Source organism: Leptomonas pyrrhocoris (genome assembly GCF_001293395.1).
Source record: "Leptomonas pyrrhocoris isolate H10 chromosome Unknown, whole genome shotgun sequence".
Taxonomy (NCBI): Eukaryota; Euglenozoa; class Kinetoplastea; order Trypanosomatida; family Trypanosomatidae; genus Leptomonas; species Leptomonas pyrrhocoris.
In genome coordinates this window covers 372,881-388,083 of record NW_015438370.1, presented here as the reverse complement: position 1 = coordinate 388,083, position 15,203 = coordinate 372,881, and the positions used below count along the sequence as shown (strand labels likewise).

Here is a 15,203-nt window from a genome sequence, read left to right as displayed (position 1 = left end):
CTCTCTCCCTCTCTCCCGCGCTCTCTTTGATTTACCTTCATCGTCGGTGATGACCGCTACGCGGCATCTCCCCAGTAGATGTCTTCACTACTGTTGTAGGCAAGGCAAAAAAAAAGGGGGGGAAGAGAAGAAGAGGGATTTCTTCGTTTTTTCTTTTGGAAAGAATTGAAACGGCAAACGAGATGCCGAAGGTACGCGTTTTGAAGTAATAAATATCAAAATGCATTGAAGATTGACGGCGTAAAAGCAGGCGACGGACGGCGACGCGGCAGACAAATGAAACGAGATAACCTTCCATTTTGAAAGGGCAGCGAAATTGTAATGTAAGCGGCAGCACACGTGTCGATGAGGAGTGTACTCTAAATCTTTAAAAGAAAAACGAAAAGAGAGAGAGAGGAAGATAATATTCGGCAATGGTAAGTGTAATACAAGTACATGAACAGTAAGAGAACAACAAGAGAACAGCATAGCAAAACAAATAGACTTCACTGCCTAAAAACAAACTTCACACAGAGAAGAGCCTGCGACATCCGAAGGTGAATTGAACTTGGAAGAAGGATCCATATGAGAACACAGTAAATAAACAATAGTAGTAGTAGTAGTAGTAGTGACCTAACCATCTCACAGTTCATCTTCCTCCTTCGCCTCCTCTTCCTTCGACCGTGGCGTCAAGATCACCACCGGCGGTTCCATAACGGCTGCGCGTGGAGGCCGCGATGATGGTGCAGGGGGCCGTCCAGCAGCCTCCGACCTCGTCTGCTTGCCCGCTTTCAACATCTCCGTCGCCTCCGTCGCTGCTGCCGCCAGCGGAGTGGCGCCGCGCACCGAGGACTCCTCACTCGCCATCGCCGGCGCAGGGCCTGGTCCCAGCTCCATGTCCAACGAGTCAGCAGCAACAGGCGCCGCCGCCGCGGGGGCGCTGATGAAGATCGTCGTGGACGTCGCATCGGATTTCTCTGCCTTTTCAGCCGGCGGGTCAGCAGCAGCAGCCGAAGAGAGAGGCAGAGGGACAGGAAGAACAGGAGAGGGGGAGCTGGCCGGTTTCCCCGTCCCTGGCCGTTCCTTTGAGCCTGCCTGGGTGGGGGAGGTGAGGTCTCCCATCGAAGACGAGGCGGACGGCCCATTCGCCGCAGCATTCGGAGCAGCAGCGGCTGCCGCTGCCGCTTCTGGAAGAGGAGCCGCAAGAGCAACAGCAGGGATAAAAGACGCTGGCGGCGCGGCGGCTGGCATGACGAAGTGCGACGGCTCAATCCCGAGCTCCGAGTCGCCACCGTCGCCGCGGTAACTGCCAAGAAAACTGTTATTGGCATAGTTGCCGTTGCTGGGGTAGGCCGCCGAGGCGGAGAAGAGACCCTGCCACGGAGCCCCACCCTGACCGCCCGGCGTGAAGGCGGTGGCCGATGAGCGGGCTGCGGCGTACTGCGCGGATGGCAACGAGGAGGCTAGAAGTGGGGGGACGGCGGTGGCCAGCGGCGGCGGCGGCAGCGACCCACCCGCCATAAAGGAACGGTAGGGAGTACCACCGTTGGACGCGTAAGACGGTGAGGAGCCTGGAGTCGCCGGAGAACTTCGAAGCCCGCCGCTGCCCGGCTGATGAAGGCCCGCAGCAGCACCTCCTCCTTTACTGTTGTTATGGGTAACATTGTACACGGGGGAGGGCAGACCGGTCGTGAGGTACGTCCCCGCCCCTGCCGCGCTCGACGGCAGCGATCCCGCCCCCCACAGCTGCGGCGGTGGTGGGGTGTTGTGTGCGATGGCGCTGTTCAGCTGCTGGGCCTCTAGCAGCAGGGCGATGTGCCGCAGCTCCTCGTGAATCACATTGCTCTCTAAGTGAATGCTCTGCTGTCGTTGCTGCAGGACGTACGGGTTCGTGGCGTAGGAGAGGGGCGTGGGCGACGGGGGAGGGGCAGGGGGTGGGAGAGCGAAGCCCGCACCGCCCAGGCCGATGCCTGCGAAGTACTGCTGCGCGGCGTGCATCTCCGGCTGCGTTGGCAGAACCGGTGGTGGAGCAGGGCGGAAGGCGGAGCTGAAGCTGATGGGGTTGCGCTGATCGATGGGAGTTGGTTGAGGCGGCGCTGGCGTAGCCTCCGCGTCGCTGCTCTTGGACCTCGGTGGTGTGTCCGACGCTTTATTCGCCTCAGACGGTGCTGCATTCACAGAGGGTTCGTCCCCCTTCGGCTGCGGTGATGTGGGAGACGACTTGCCCTTGTTGCGCCGTGCCGCCGCCTCCGCCTCCCGCCGGGCCGCCGTCTCTTCCCGCTCCCTCTCCAGCGCCGCCGCCGCCGCGTCGGGCCCCATCATCTTCACCTCCCGCTCGCGCCTTTCGCGGTCGACCTCGGCCTGCTCCCGGCGCGCCACTTCATCGCGCTCCCGCCGCAGCCGGTTCTCCGCCTCACGATCTTCTTTGATCTCCCGCTCCCGCTCCGCTTGCTTACGCTGCTGCTGCTCCAGCATCTGACGTGCATTCTCCTGCTGCAGCTCGATTGCTCGCTGACGCGCCGCCATCTTCTCACGGTAGCGCTCCTCCACCTCAGAGAGGCCGCTGCTGCCGACGATGAGGTTGCCGGCGGGGGCGGGGGCACCGCTGGTGCTGGGGCGTGGGCTACGACCACCTCTGGGGTTCATATTGTTGCCGTCGTGGTCCATCCCCCCTCCAGCTCCCCCGGCACGGTTCGGCGCGATGGGGGGCAGCACCGTGGGGCTTGTATTCGGCCGCGCGCCGTCCCCGCGGCCACCACCGCCGCCGTTGTTATTATTATAGGGTCCGTAGTTCGGCATCGGAGCAGCAGGGCAGCCGTTGTTGTCGCCCCCACCTCCAGCGTAGTACACCGGCGGTGGAACAGGAAAGGATGGGCCAAGGCCGTTGGTGTGGAACGTGAGGGGCGGCTTCGGTCGGAAGACGGGGGGCAGCGGGCCTGGCAACTCCCCGACCGGTGCGATCGGTGGCATGACAGGCGCGAAGGCGCTCACGACGGGCTGCAGCGCTGCGGGGTACCCGCCGCCTCCGTTATAATGGTTGCCCACCGCTGGCGCCCCGTACGGGGAAACGTAATTTTGATTTGGGTTGTTGTTGTCACGGCGGAGTGGGACCAGGGCTGCACCGGCATTATTATCGGCGTTGTTGCAGCCCCCTCCTCCGGCCCCGGCCGCGGGAGCCCCTGTGATGGGGTTCAGCGGAGCAGCACGGCGACCGTTGCCGCGGTTACCGCCACCGTCGTCGTCGCCGTCCACCGCAAAGGGCGGTCGAACGCCGCCGCCACCACCACCACCACCGCCTGCGCCGGCACCCCTGCGAGGGTCGAAGTTGCCTTGCGGGCGTACGTGTATTTCCTGCTGGCCGCTAAAAGGGTCACCGTTGAGTCGGTAGATGTACTCCTCGTGGCCGATCTTGTCCGCGACCTGCTGCTTGCGGCGGCGAAGCTCACGCAACATCGTCTCTATGTGTATATATATCCGCTCTAATGTATCGCTGCCCTTCTCGGTGTGGCCCAGATACGGTGGATGGGGCAATGGGAAAAAGAGAGGAAGAAGAGTATTAAACAACAAATCAGCAGAGTTCTATCTACATGCCGATTCATTCACCCCCCACACGTACACATACATGCATGCAAACAACAGGATACAAAGACAGACGAATAAGACCGCTCTAATCTATGTTGTGTGTCTACCACACAAACACACACAAGCAGCAAAGAGGAAAAAATAGTACTAATAACAACAGCAATAATAGTAATAATAATAGCTCGCGGAAAGCAACGCAGTCGGCGGTGCACAGCAGGCACGAGGAGAGAGAGAAATGAACAACGAAAAAAGGAGAGCTCAGGCTTAGGTAAGGATAGCAGGTTCCCGTTTTAGTGGCGTTTCGTTTTCGGATGCCAATTTTCTGCTGCTGCTACCGATGTGTATTTTATTTTATTTATTTTTTGGGGGGTGCGATGCACCGGAGGGAAAGCACGCGTGCACGTCAGGTATTGAGAACGAAAGAGCAGGAAGGGTTTGAAGGCATTTTTCTTTCTCTTCCGAGTCGACGTCAAGAAGGTTGAATAGCACGCCGTATAAACGAGCACGCTGTTCTTCTTTTCTCTTCTTCGAGGCAGGCGTATGTGCCTCAAAGATCTACTTTTCGGGACCCTCGATTGATGTACAGAAGCGCTTCATACGGCCTGTCTTAGGGAAGCCGTGAAGCGGCAGAGCTAATAACATCATCCTGTTGCAGCTCTCTCATGTGTAAGCAAGGCACCGAAGGCATCCACGTTACATCAGCAACAACACGGCTGTCACACTGCATTTTTGTTTTTCCCTTTAGATCTTTTTTATGTTTCTCGTTCTCTTCTGTTGATGAAGGGGGCGGCTCAAAAGGAGCGTAGTAACAACAATAAGAACACTAGTGTACATCAACGCCGTCGCTCGTAGGGCAAAAGGTCCCCTGCAAATCACCGGTGGCGCAAACAGGGAAAAACGGAGGAGTAGCGAGTATCTTAAGAAAGAGAGAGAGTTACTGAAGGTTTGCTGGAATGACAAGCTGCTGCTCCAGCTGCGCCCGCTTCAGTGCCCCCTCCTTCTTCAGCTTCACGAGCGCGTCGCTGTGCTTCTTATTCGCAATCAGCAACTGCTCCTCCGCGTACGCCTCAAACTCGTTGCACTTCTGTCGCAGTTCCGCCTCCTCCCGCTCGAGCAGCTCCACGCGCTGCCGCAGCTGCGTCATGTCCTCCTCGACCTTCGCCACGTCCTTCTCGCCCTTCAGCGCCAGACGAAAGGCGTGCCCCACGCGGCTCTCAAACAAGCGACGATGCGCCGCCTGCGCTGCCACTCGCTCCGAGTGCACGTGCAGCAGCAGCAGCCCGCGCTCCCAGCACTCCGCCGTCACCTGTCGCAGCACCTCCAAGATGCACTCCGCCACGAGGAGGGAGCGGATGGGACTCGTGCCGGTGGTGCGGGCTTGATGGGCCGCGAGCTGCTCGTGCAGTCGCGCCTGCGTCTCCGCCGCCTCAATCCGCGACGATACAAACGCGCTCGCGTGCTGGACCCACATCACACCGGTTTCGGCGTCCACCCAGCGACGGGGCGTGATGAAGCTGTCGATGACAACGCGCACATTCGGGTCGACGACGCGCTCCTCTGCGCCGAGGCCGTGACTGCGGCGCAGCTTCAGCGAACGCTTTGGGTCGCCCGGTGCGTACGGGATGTCGTAGCGAATTAACGTCTCGGAAGGGTCCGCCGGGCCGCTTACCTCCACGTAGAAGGGGCCCTCACCGGTGTGGTGTGTGGGGAGGAGTTGAAGTATCGCCTCCTGCAGGTCTTTCACATCGACGTGCGTTTCGGTGGTCGGGCGTTGGCCTCCGGCAAGAGGAGCTCCCACGCCAGCCGATGACGAGGCGTAGGAGGTAGTCATGGTTCGCGCTTCCCTAGCTTCAAAACCTTCTGTGTCTTTCCTCCTTTGTTAACTTACAAATACTATGCGGAGAAGTTGGGGGATGAATAAAGGAGTTCTCTGGAGAGGAACTCGCCGTAGCTGTTCTCCTTCGATTTCCTTTCCTTGGCTGCGGATGTACACGGATCGAACTAGTAGCCATTATTAGTATAATACGAGGAAATGGTGGAGAAAGGCGGAGTTCAACTCAAACGATAAGCCAAAAAAAAAACCCCGGTGCGAGACAACGGTGAGACAACAGTGAGACAACAGTGAGAGGAAGAGCAGCAATGAGAAGCAACGTCGCACAAGCAAAGGACAACGACGCGCTCGTCAACGGGGGTACAGGAAAAAACACTCGAGCGCGCAAACAGTATCGTTCACTGACTGTTGTCGTTGTTGATGGAACTGCGAAGGAAGCAAACTCGCAGCCGACTGCCGGCCCAACTTCTCTTCGTATTACACTTCATTGAACTCTACGCGGTAACGTGCGTGAAGCAAGAAAACAACGCCCCACCCACCCACTCACCCCTAAAGAAAAATATAAGGGAGATGGGAGTCACAACACCATCCATGCTGCAAAGTGCGTCCTCCTCACAGATACACCAAGTCCTTCATGGAGCGCGGAGCATCCTTCGGCGGCGGGGCCGTGTCCAGGTACGCGTAGTCGTCCACCAGCGTGTGCAGCGTCTCCATCGTGTTCGCAAAGTAGCGGGGGACAAGTACTGATCGTAGTGATGCACGTGCGAACGAACCGAATACAGCCGCTCGAACTTCGAGAGCATGCTCTCCACCTTGCCACGAATCGCGCAGTTGTTCGCCAGGAGCAGCATGGAGTCCTTGTGCCCGAGCGGACTCACCCCGCACAGCGCCGTCTTGAAGCCATCCTCATTCCAGTACGGCATCTCCATCTGCTCATGCAACTTGACGACGCCTCGCGTAAGGTCGCCGATGGTGGTCTGCGGCCCGCGTGCGATCAACGCAGTCGCCAGCGTCATCCCGGCCTCCCGCGTCACCGCGCTCCCCTCGCCGTGGCGGACATCAACGAACTGGTGCGCCGGCTCGAGGCACGCCGTGATCATCGCATCCACCGAGCGCGGCCCGACTGCTGCGTGCTTGCTCGACACACTCAGCGGCGCAATCGCCGCGGTCAAGAGGTGAAGCCGGGGATAGGGGACGAGGTTCGTGGTGATCTCGTTCATGTCCATGTTCAGCGGCCCGGGAAAGCGCATCGCACAGGTGAGGTTGCTCAGCAGCTGGGCAACCAGCCCGTTCATGGAGTCGAAGGGGAGCCCGCGGGTGGTGGTCGGCTGGGCGGCGGAGAAGGCGTGCGGTTGGGGGACGCCGTTCGCAATGACGCCTTGGCCTCTGCGACCACCCAGCGCACGATCCGCCATGCGGGCTAGCGCGTCGTTGTCGATGGGCAGCACGCAGTCCGCGTGCTCCACCAGCTCCTTCAGCGCGAAACAGCTGTTGTAGGGGGCGGTCACTACGTCGTCCACCTCAGACGGCCACACCACCGGACAGATGCGAAAGACGTGGGGGAACTCGTCCTCTAGCATGCCAAGCACCCGCGTCCCCAACCCAGAGCCCGTGCCGCCACTCAACGAATGCATCACAAAGAAGGACTGAATGCAGTCGCACTGCTCCACTTGATTCCGCACCGACTCCGCGATGGAGTCGACGTAGCGGTCGCCGTACTCCATGTGGCCAACGGCCCAGTTGTTGCCCGCCCCGCTAACGTCCGAGACGAAGAAGTTCGAGTCAAAAATGTCCTTCAGCGGGCCGCGCAGCATCGACTGCAGGACGCCTTCCTCCATGTCGACCGCAACGCAGCGAGCCTTGAGTGCATTTTTGTTTTGGCGGTCTTGCAGAAACACAGCGTCGCGGGCTTCGGGGTACTGCGGGTAGGCCTTGTGCTCCTGCAGCATCACATCGAACCAGCGGAGGCCGAGCTGGTTGCCGCACTGGCCCACCTGCACCGTGACGATCTCTCGAGGCATCGCGTAAATATATATATATACGTATTTCGAAACACGTATCGGCACACGAGACACACAACCGCCGTTCTAGATCGACCGTTCTACTCTTCTACAAGCAAAGCAGTTTTAAGAAGAAAAAAGGGGGGATGCTGCCGATGACAGTGCTGGAGGTCCTTTGTATGGAGTGAAGGGGTTCTATTGGCTCTGCTATATTGTTCTATCCGTATGAAAGTCGATCTAAGCGTGTCTAGTAATGGTGGACCCAGCGAGCGGGCGGGTAAAGGGAAGGGGGGAGGGGGGAGGAGAAAGAAGAGCCAGCAAATGCCTTGCAGGTCACCCGCCTTGCGTGACACGACTGCTCAGGCAGTGTGAACTTCTCCTTTCCTTTTATCTACTAGTTCTCGACGCTTCGCTGAAAGTGGGAAAGAAAGCCGGCAGAAGCAGACCGAATTGAAAGGGTAGTAGTGAACTAAAGCATCGTATTCTCTAAACGGAAGAAGAAGAAAAGAGAAGAAAAAAACGAAGCTCCGCTTCTTCTTTTAGCTCCTCCGCCGTGAAGGAAAACGATGGAGGCGCCTGCGGCCTGCCGCGCTCCAACGGCACGGCAGACTAGTGATCGGGGTGCGCTGCGAGCCTTTGCAGTTCAGGGTCAAACCGACCCTTAACGGCGACGTTGTTTTTCCCTCCTGTAATGGAGGTGACCATCAGCAGTACGCTTTCGCTTCTCCAACGTCGCTTCCTCCCTGTTCTCTCTCTCTCTCTCTTTCGCTGCACCGCGGCACCAATTCATAACCTCTTTTTATTGTTGGATGGGGAAGGGGGAATTTGTATGGGTTTGGCGTCGCCTTCACTAACATCTTTGGTGTGTGGGGCGAGTCCCGTTGATCTGCCGTTGATCTGCCGTAACTCACGTCAAGCCCAAGCGAAAACCCCAAAAATCAGAAAAACCCCAAAGTGAGACCGGCCCCTTTCCCTTCAACCTCCACCTCTCTCCATCTTTTTCTCTCTCTCTCGATGCCCCTCCTGCTCAAAGAAAGTCGTCACTCACGAGAGCTGCCCTCTGCCGCTGAATAGCCCGCACCGCCTGCTGCACTCTGCTCTCCTTCTCCGCCAGCTTGTCCTTCGCGGCGTCGAGGCGTTGCAGCAGCTCTGATAACTTCTCCAGCTGCGGTGAGAGCGAAACACCACCACTACCACCGTTAACCGTACTAGCTTTCGTACCTCTCGCCGCCCCCTTCTCACGTGCAGCTGGCGCTCCACCGTGCCCCGCGGACCGACGCTTTGCGGCTGCGAGCCTCGTCACCTCGCTTCGCTTGTCACACAGCTGGTGCTGTTGCGTGCGCAGATGCGCCAAGGCGTGTTGGAGCAGCGATTCTTGCCGATTTAGTTTGTCAAGCAGTTCCTCCTGTGCCGATCCGCGCGATGACAGGGACGAGTTGCGGCTTGCCGTTCGACTCGACGCTGCGGTCGTCTCGCCTTCCCACCGAATCTGTCGGTCGTTGCTGCGACGACGGGGATGAATAAAGTCGTTCTGTGGTACGTCTCTATGTCTCTTCTCTTCTTCTTCAGCATATTGAGAATAACTCGAAGATGGAGCTCGTCGATCGTCGCGCGTAGCTCCATAAGGTGCCGCACGCGTGGACCGCTGGCCTGTCGACGCATCGCGCTGCAACAAGGAAGTTCGACTGCGCAGTTGGCGCAAATGCTCATCGGCTGCTGACAGCGATGGCGACGGAGATGGAGATACCGCCCTCCGTGAGCCGTCATGGGTCCGCGCATCACTGCTCGCCTTTACAGCTGAACGACGCTGTTCGCGAGAGCTTACGGGGGAGGAGATGGGAGACGTCGCGCTGTCCACGCGCTCTTCAGGACGGCGTTCGCTACTCGGCGATGGAGCGCGGTGCGACGCAGGGGAGGAAGAGATAGCAGCCCCGTCACGGTACGTCTCCGCTACCGCAGGCCACCCTTCATTGATAGTCCCTTCGTCACTGCGGCGATGATGAGGATGCGGGGGCGCGCGTGGCGCTTTGCTGCTGGAGTAGGCGACCGCCGAGCACGGAGACGCGTCGTAGCCGAAGTACTGCGCCCCACTCGAAGGCGACTGCAACTTGCCCATGTTGAAGGCCATCGTCATGCTGTGCTGCGGGGAGTGCTCGAGTGAGGGACGGCGGCGCTGTTCAGTCCCACCGCCATGCGGGTGTGGAGGCGGGCTCTGCGCTGCCGTTGGAGGTGGCACCGGCGGCTGTGGCGCAGCGCACGACGCTCTCATAACAGCGGTGTACGGAGGAGGAGGAGGAAAGGGAAGAGAGTCGCCCTCGCTGGCGATGGGCCACGATGGGCTGGCAAGATAAGGAACAGATGCTGTCGGTCGCAGAGGTGCTCGTCCCTCTTCCCCTTCCACAGCCTCTGCACTTTGACATGGCACAGCATACGCGCCTCCCGTTGCTTGACAGCTGCTGCCATCCTCGGCTATGATGCGGCTGCGTGTGTGTGCATCGCTGCGCCTCTGCAGCAGTCGCCTTGCGTTTTTCAACACCTGTTCGGCGCGTAGTGCGGTGCCGCTTATCTCCTCTGGACGATGGGGCGGACTTGGTGCGTGGTGGCTGTTGGAGATGGATGCGTAGTACAAAGAGCCGCTGGCTGCACCCATGACAGGTGGATGAGGCTGTGCTCTGCGAAGATCATGAGGAGGCAGGTAAGGTGGTGCGCCGTCGGTAGAGTGGCTGTACGGGTGTGTGGAGCTTGAACGGAGGGCCGCTGCCGCTCCACTGGACGCCGGATTATTTGCATTATCCACATTTGTAGAAGATAGAGGCCGCACGGGAGGTGGCGGGTGCAGCAGCGCCGGCTCTCCTCTCCTTCCCTCTTCACCGTTGCTATCAGACGTCGGGCCGCCTAACTGGGACAGCTCCTTTCGTACTGCAGGAACGGGACCAGCAGCAGCACCGTCATTGGAAAGCAAGGTAGTGCTCACGCCGTCATCGCTGTGGCGTAGGCGCTGAAAGATGGACGCGCGCTGCTGTCGAATGCGAGGCGATCGGCCGGCCGGTAGGAGAACGGTTTGCGTGTGTCGCTGATGCCATGGCACGTCGTCCACGTCGTCGAAGCACTTCAGCGGTGAGGGAGACGCGTGAATGCCGGTACGCTCGTTAATTGCCTCCGCCGTCGCTGTCATTGTAACGCCTTGCGACGTAGTAGTGAGAAGAGAAGGGGAAGAAGACGAAAAAGCCTTGAGCGGTGTCGTCTGCAGCGCGCTCATCTTCTTGTATACGTCGTCAACGTGCACGGCACCCTCTCGCTTGCCACGCCGTTCCGCAAGAGCGCGGTCCACCAGGTAAAGCAACGCGTTTTCCTCCGCCAGCGGCTCCTCTGCGGCGGCGTCTCGTTCACGAGATGCGTCGCGCTGCCTTTGCGGTGTCCGCGAGCTGCCAAACACGAAGGCGTCACGCAACGAGAGATGACCTCGGTGGCTGCCGCCTTCTTCTTCTAGGGAAGGTGCAGCAGCGCTCCGTTTGTCCGTGTTCATCCCTGAGGCGTCGCCTGAAAACTCCGATAGCCACAGGCGCTTCTTCAACTGAATGGTGCGCTGCTCCAGCCGTTCTGCGCGGGCCTGAGCGGCGGCGAGCGACTCTCGAAGGACCGCCGCTTCCGTCTCCGCCTCCGCAGAACTCGGAAGCGGATCAGATGGAGAAGCGGTGCGGGTGTATATGCCGCTCTGTATGTTCAATTTCCCGTTTGACCTCTCTAGCTTTGTTCGCCCCTCGTCCCCATGCGTGTCCCGCTCCTCGTCGCGGTGCAGCTTCGCTTTCTCCGCCTCCACATCGGTGCTGTGGCAACTACTTGCCCGACTGCTCGACGCTGCCGTGGTAGCGAGTGACACAACCTCGTCCAGCGTTCTGCGCATGTCTCGCTGCATCATTTCCAGGCTGTGGCGTTGCTCTGCTCGGATGGTCGCCAGCTCTCGATGCAGGACAGACTCGAGATGACGGTTCTCTTCCCTTGTGCTGCTGCCGCTGCTGCCGCGACGACGACGATGACGACGTTGACACCGGCGACTGCGATGGCCGCTGCGTGAACGTGGCCGTCTTTCGGAGGAAGGCGAAGAGGAGGAAGAGGAGGCAGATGGCGACGATGTTTGTGAATCAACACCCGACGATCGTGACGGCGCTGACCGACGACTCGGCCGGTGAAGCTTCACAGTCCTCTCGGGCTGCTGCTGCTGCAGCATTGCTTGGATCTCCGCAGCCTCCTTCTCCAGAGCCGCTACTTCTACTCTATCGCTGCTGCTGCCGCTATGAAGAACACGTGTGTCTTTTGTTGGTGCGGTGGTCGGCGTGTCAGCGTGGATGTCTGGCTGCGATGCGGAGCGGGAAGGGAAAGCTGTTGCCGCCTTCTCCGGAGACGGTGAAAGCGGCTTCGCCTCCCTTTCCGTTTGAAGCTTCGAGGAGGACGTGTAGAAATCACCGTTGTCGACGCCCGTTGGTGCGGAAGTGGGAGCGAGCACGGTGCCTGACTCGCCGTTGCTCGTGAAGAATAAATCATCTTGCTCCTTCTCGTTTCCTGAGACCTCCTCCGCTTCGCTTCGCTGCTCCGACGGTGTCCGTTGCCTCCCCGCGCCACCTCCGCCCTCTGCAGCAGCAGCCGTCGCAGCCAATTGCGGCCATAAAAACGACGGTATCGACGCCGCACGGCCGACGCTGCCCGCAGCAGACTCTCCCACTTCCACCTCTACCTCCTCTGCTCTCACGCCGCTCCTTCCTCGTGGGATACTGCGTTCCATCGACACAGAGGAACGACTTCTACTCCACTCCGCAGCACGCGTGTAGGCGTTGGAGATGGACGGTGAGCGGGGAGAGGCGGAGCGCCGTCCGTCAGATGAAAAGAACACCGCAGCGGCAGCAGCCGCAACAGCAGTCTCCATGTCGCTACGCTTTGCGCTTCCTCGCCCGAAGGTGTTTGTCGGTTCGCGTTGCTCGTGAAGAAGCGCAGTGCCCTCCTCTACTACCACCTCCACCTCCACCTCGTCACCCTGCGCGGATGCCAACTCAGGCAAAAGTGACCGCGTGTCGCCGCTGCCGTTAGCAGTGGTGCGTCTCTCCGCGTTACGCTTCCCGTCCGCGAGTGTCCGCGCGGCGGGGGCGGGGGATACAGCCGCCGATACAAACCTCGCCGACCAGGAAAGAGGCGGTGACGGCGTCGAGGCCGCCGTACTGCTGCTCTTTGCGTAGGAGGACGCGTTGGCGAGGGAGGCTGCACGAGAGCGACCACCACCAGCGCCGTCGCCGTCGTCCCTGCATCCCTCCACGTCCGCGGTCGTCGTATCCTTCGGACCGCCGCGACGCACCGCCGTCATCGGAGAAACGGAGACGGTGGCGGTTGGGGAGGGCGAAGGCGACGCCGCCGCATCGAACAGAGCAGCCGTTGGCGTGGGGGTGGCGGACAGGAATACGGGCTCTCCGTCCTGCGCGCGGCAGCGATGATGATGATGACGGTGCCGTTGTCGGTGCAGTGAATCCTGCTGGTCAGGCGCCGACATCGGCAGAGGAGGGGACGAGTCTGGTGACGATGGCGTTGCGTCGGTCCCTACAGCCAGATGAGCAGGGACACTGGAATTCGGTGGCGGTGGCGGTGTGAGGGGGGAAAGCACTCCCACCCACGCGTTGTCGTCTTTTAGATAACTGTGGTCGTTGGGAGTGACAAGAGCATCGTCCGCTGCGGTAGAAGGGGACTCTTGTTGCGCTGCTGCTGCTCGTTGACTGGAGGGGGTACGCGGACTTGGACTTTTCGTCTGCTTTGTGCCCGGTGAAGACGTCGAAGGCCGACCATGATTACGCGCCACGGAACCGCTGACCTCCTTACCGTTGCTGCAGCTGCTGCTTTTGCTTTGAAAAGGCTGACCACCCGTGTGGACAGACAGCGCCGGTCGGGTTGAGAAATCGACTCCTTCGTCTCTGCCGTCACCCTTGCTGACACCGTCAACGCTGAGTTCGCCTGCTCGTGGATGATACGGCGGACGCGGACTCCGTTGAACTCTTCGCGGCGATGGGCGACACAACGCAGTCAACGCCGTCTGCAAAAGGCGCGCCACGTGTCGGGCCGTCTGCGTCACCTCCAGCAGCTCCTCTACGTAGAGGTAGAACTGCGGAATGGAGGACGTGTGTCGTGACTCCTGCGGTGTGGTCATTTCTGGAAGCGTCCATTGGTGGAGGTACGGCGGCAGGGCGCGCACGGCCTCGGTGTGCAGCTGCAGAAAGCTCTCCAATTCATCGCGCACGCGGACAACGTGGTCGTAGCGCGCACGCAGCGACGATGCTGACGCTTCGGCAGCGGAAAGAGGAAAGCTGTCCTTCTTACGCTCTCCGCGACTATCGCTCTCTTTCATGCTCACGTCCAATCTTTGATTCGATCTTCCTTGCCGCGACTGCGCACCGCCTCCTCCTCCTTCGCTTTCCGCCACGTCATTATCGCACTGCATGTGCGTGCGCTTCCAACTCCAGTACGACTCAAACGCGGAGAGGAGATGCTTCAGCGCAGGAAAGCAGCGCGTGCTGGCGAGCTCCGTCGACTCATGCTGTAGTACGTGCAGACGATGGACAATGGACGATGGCGGGGCCACGTTTGCACCGTCGCTGTGTTGATCACCACCTCCTGGTGTGGTGCCTTTGCGAGCCTTGCTGTTCCTTCGAGACGGTAGTAGTAGTCGTTGGGCAGGGCCAGGAGGAACGTTCTCCGCGTTGTGGCTATCTGCAGACGACGCAGAAGCCAAGGGGCTGACACCCACGCGCAGCGCGTCTTGCAGCTGTCGCACCAACTCGACCTGCTCGTCTTGCAGTTCCAAAAATTGATCCAGTTCGCACCTGCACACCTCGTAGGGATCAACGGAGCGGTGCGAAGCAGCGGTGTGGGAAAGTGACGACGCAGCCTTAAAAGAGAGCAGCGGAGCAAGAAAAGGCGGTGACGATGATGACGACGATGACGGTGGTGCTGCTGTCGCTACAGTCACCTCGTCGTCCACGTGTGTGCCGGTCCAGCGGACGGATTCCGCGTTGGCTGCAGATGGCGACATGAAGGCGATCGACGACGGCGTCGAGGTCAGCAAAAATGGAGCGTCATAGTGATGCATGGAGCTGCACACAGCACGTGTGTTGCTTGGTTGTTGGTTTTTGCTATATGCCTTACCCTCCTTCTATTTTCGAAGGTGCAGGCACGACTGTGAAATATCGAAGTTAGGCGTGACTCCTCTTTTCTTTTACAGTTTGTATGTGTCTTGTTAGAGTCGTCAGAATCGAGGGGGGGGGGGTGCTTTAAATCAGAGAACCAGGTCAAGGTGGTGCGGGATGTGCCTTGTGCATCTATGAATAACGATGCTTCTAGCGCCCCTTAAAAGGGAGGACAGAAAAGTGTATGAAAAATGGGCTACTGCCACAACGATCTAGGAAAAACAGAAATAGCAGCAATGAAAGACAGGTTACTGGCTCTATGAATGCGTAATGTATACGTGTGTGTATGTGTGTGTGTGCTTGGATGCAACTTCACGGGGCTGCACGGCACACACACGTCAGATCATCCGTCTCCGACAAACGGACGCGCGCGCAGCAGCTCAATGTAGCTACGTGCTTTTCTTTGGCTCTTCGATCCTGACAGCGCCAACCACCAAGATAGAAAAGAAAAAGGGAGACAGAAGAAAACTGGAGGTGAAGCGTGATGTAAAGGTCGCTTTGAAGCCTTCACGTCACCCCGCTGCTGCAGCAGAGCGGTGGCGAAATAGATGGTGATGGTAGAGCCGTCACCGTGGGAGAAGAAGAAGAAAG

At 59.4% G+C, this 15,203-nt stretch overlaps 4 protein-coding genes across 6 annotated transcripts; all 4 read right to left on the bottom strand.

Moving 5' to 3' along the window:
- Positions 1-621: 621 nt before the first annotated feature.
- On the bottom strand, positions 622-3,432 carry ABB37_06417 (hypothetical protein; the record flags this gene model as incomplete). The annotated part of the gene is made up of 1 exon (XM_015804729.1): positions 622-3,432. One exon carries the CDS (start codon positions 3,430-3,432, stop codon positions 622-624), a length of 2,811 nt encoding a protein of 936 aa, XP_015656707.1.
- A 1,063-nt stretch (positions 3,433-4,495) lies between these two features.
- ABB37_06416 (putative dynein arm light chain) lies at positions 4,496-5,619 on the bottom strand (the record flags this gene model as incomplete). Of its 3 annotated transcripts, none has more annotated exons than XM_015804726.1 (1): positions 4,496-5,619. In XM_015804726.1, exon 1 carries the CDS (start codon positions 5,390-5,392, stop codon positions 4,496-4,498), a length of 897 nt encoding a protein of 298 aa, XP_015656704.1. In that variant the 5' UTR covers positions 5,393-5,619. The 3 variants fall into 3 exon arrangements, with proteins under 3 accessions (XP_015656704.1, XP_015656705.1, XP_015656706.1); XM_015804727.1 differs by having other exon boundaries at positions 4,496-5,564; XM_015804728.1 differs by having other exon boundaries at positions 4,496-5,542.
- A 405-nt stretch (positions 5,620-6,024) lies between these two features.
- ABB37_06415 (putative epsilon tubulin) lies at positions 6,025-7,806 on the bottom strand (the record flags this gene model as incomplete). The annotated part of the gene is made up of 1 exon (XM_015804725.1): positions 6,025-7,806. Exon 1 carries the CDS (start codon positions 7,411-7,413, stop codon positions 6,025-6,027), a length of 1,389 nt encoding a protein of 462 aa, XP_015656703.1. The 5' UTR covers positions 7,414-7,806.
- A 613-nt stretch (positions 7,807-8,419) lies between these two features.
- ABB37_06414 (hypothetical protein) lies at positions 8,420-15,137 on the bottom strand (the record flags this gene model as incomplete). Its single annotated transcript, XM_015804724.1, has 1 exon — positions 8,420-15,137. Exon 1 carries the CDS (start codon positions 14,513-14,515, stop codon positions 8,420-8,422), a length of 6,096 nt encoding a protein of 2,031 aa, XP_015656702.1. The 5' UTR covers positions 14,516-15,137.
- Positions 15,138-15,203: the final 66 nt, after the last annotated feature.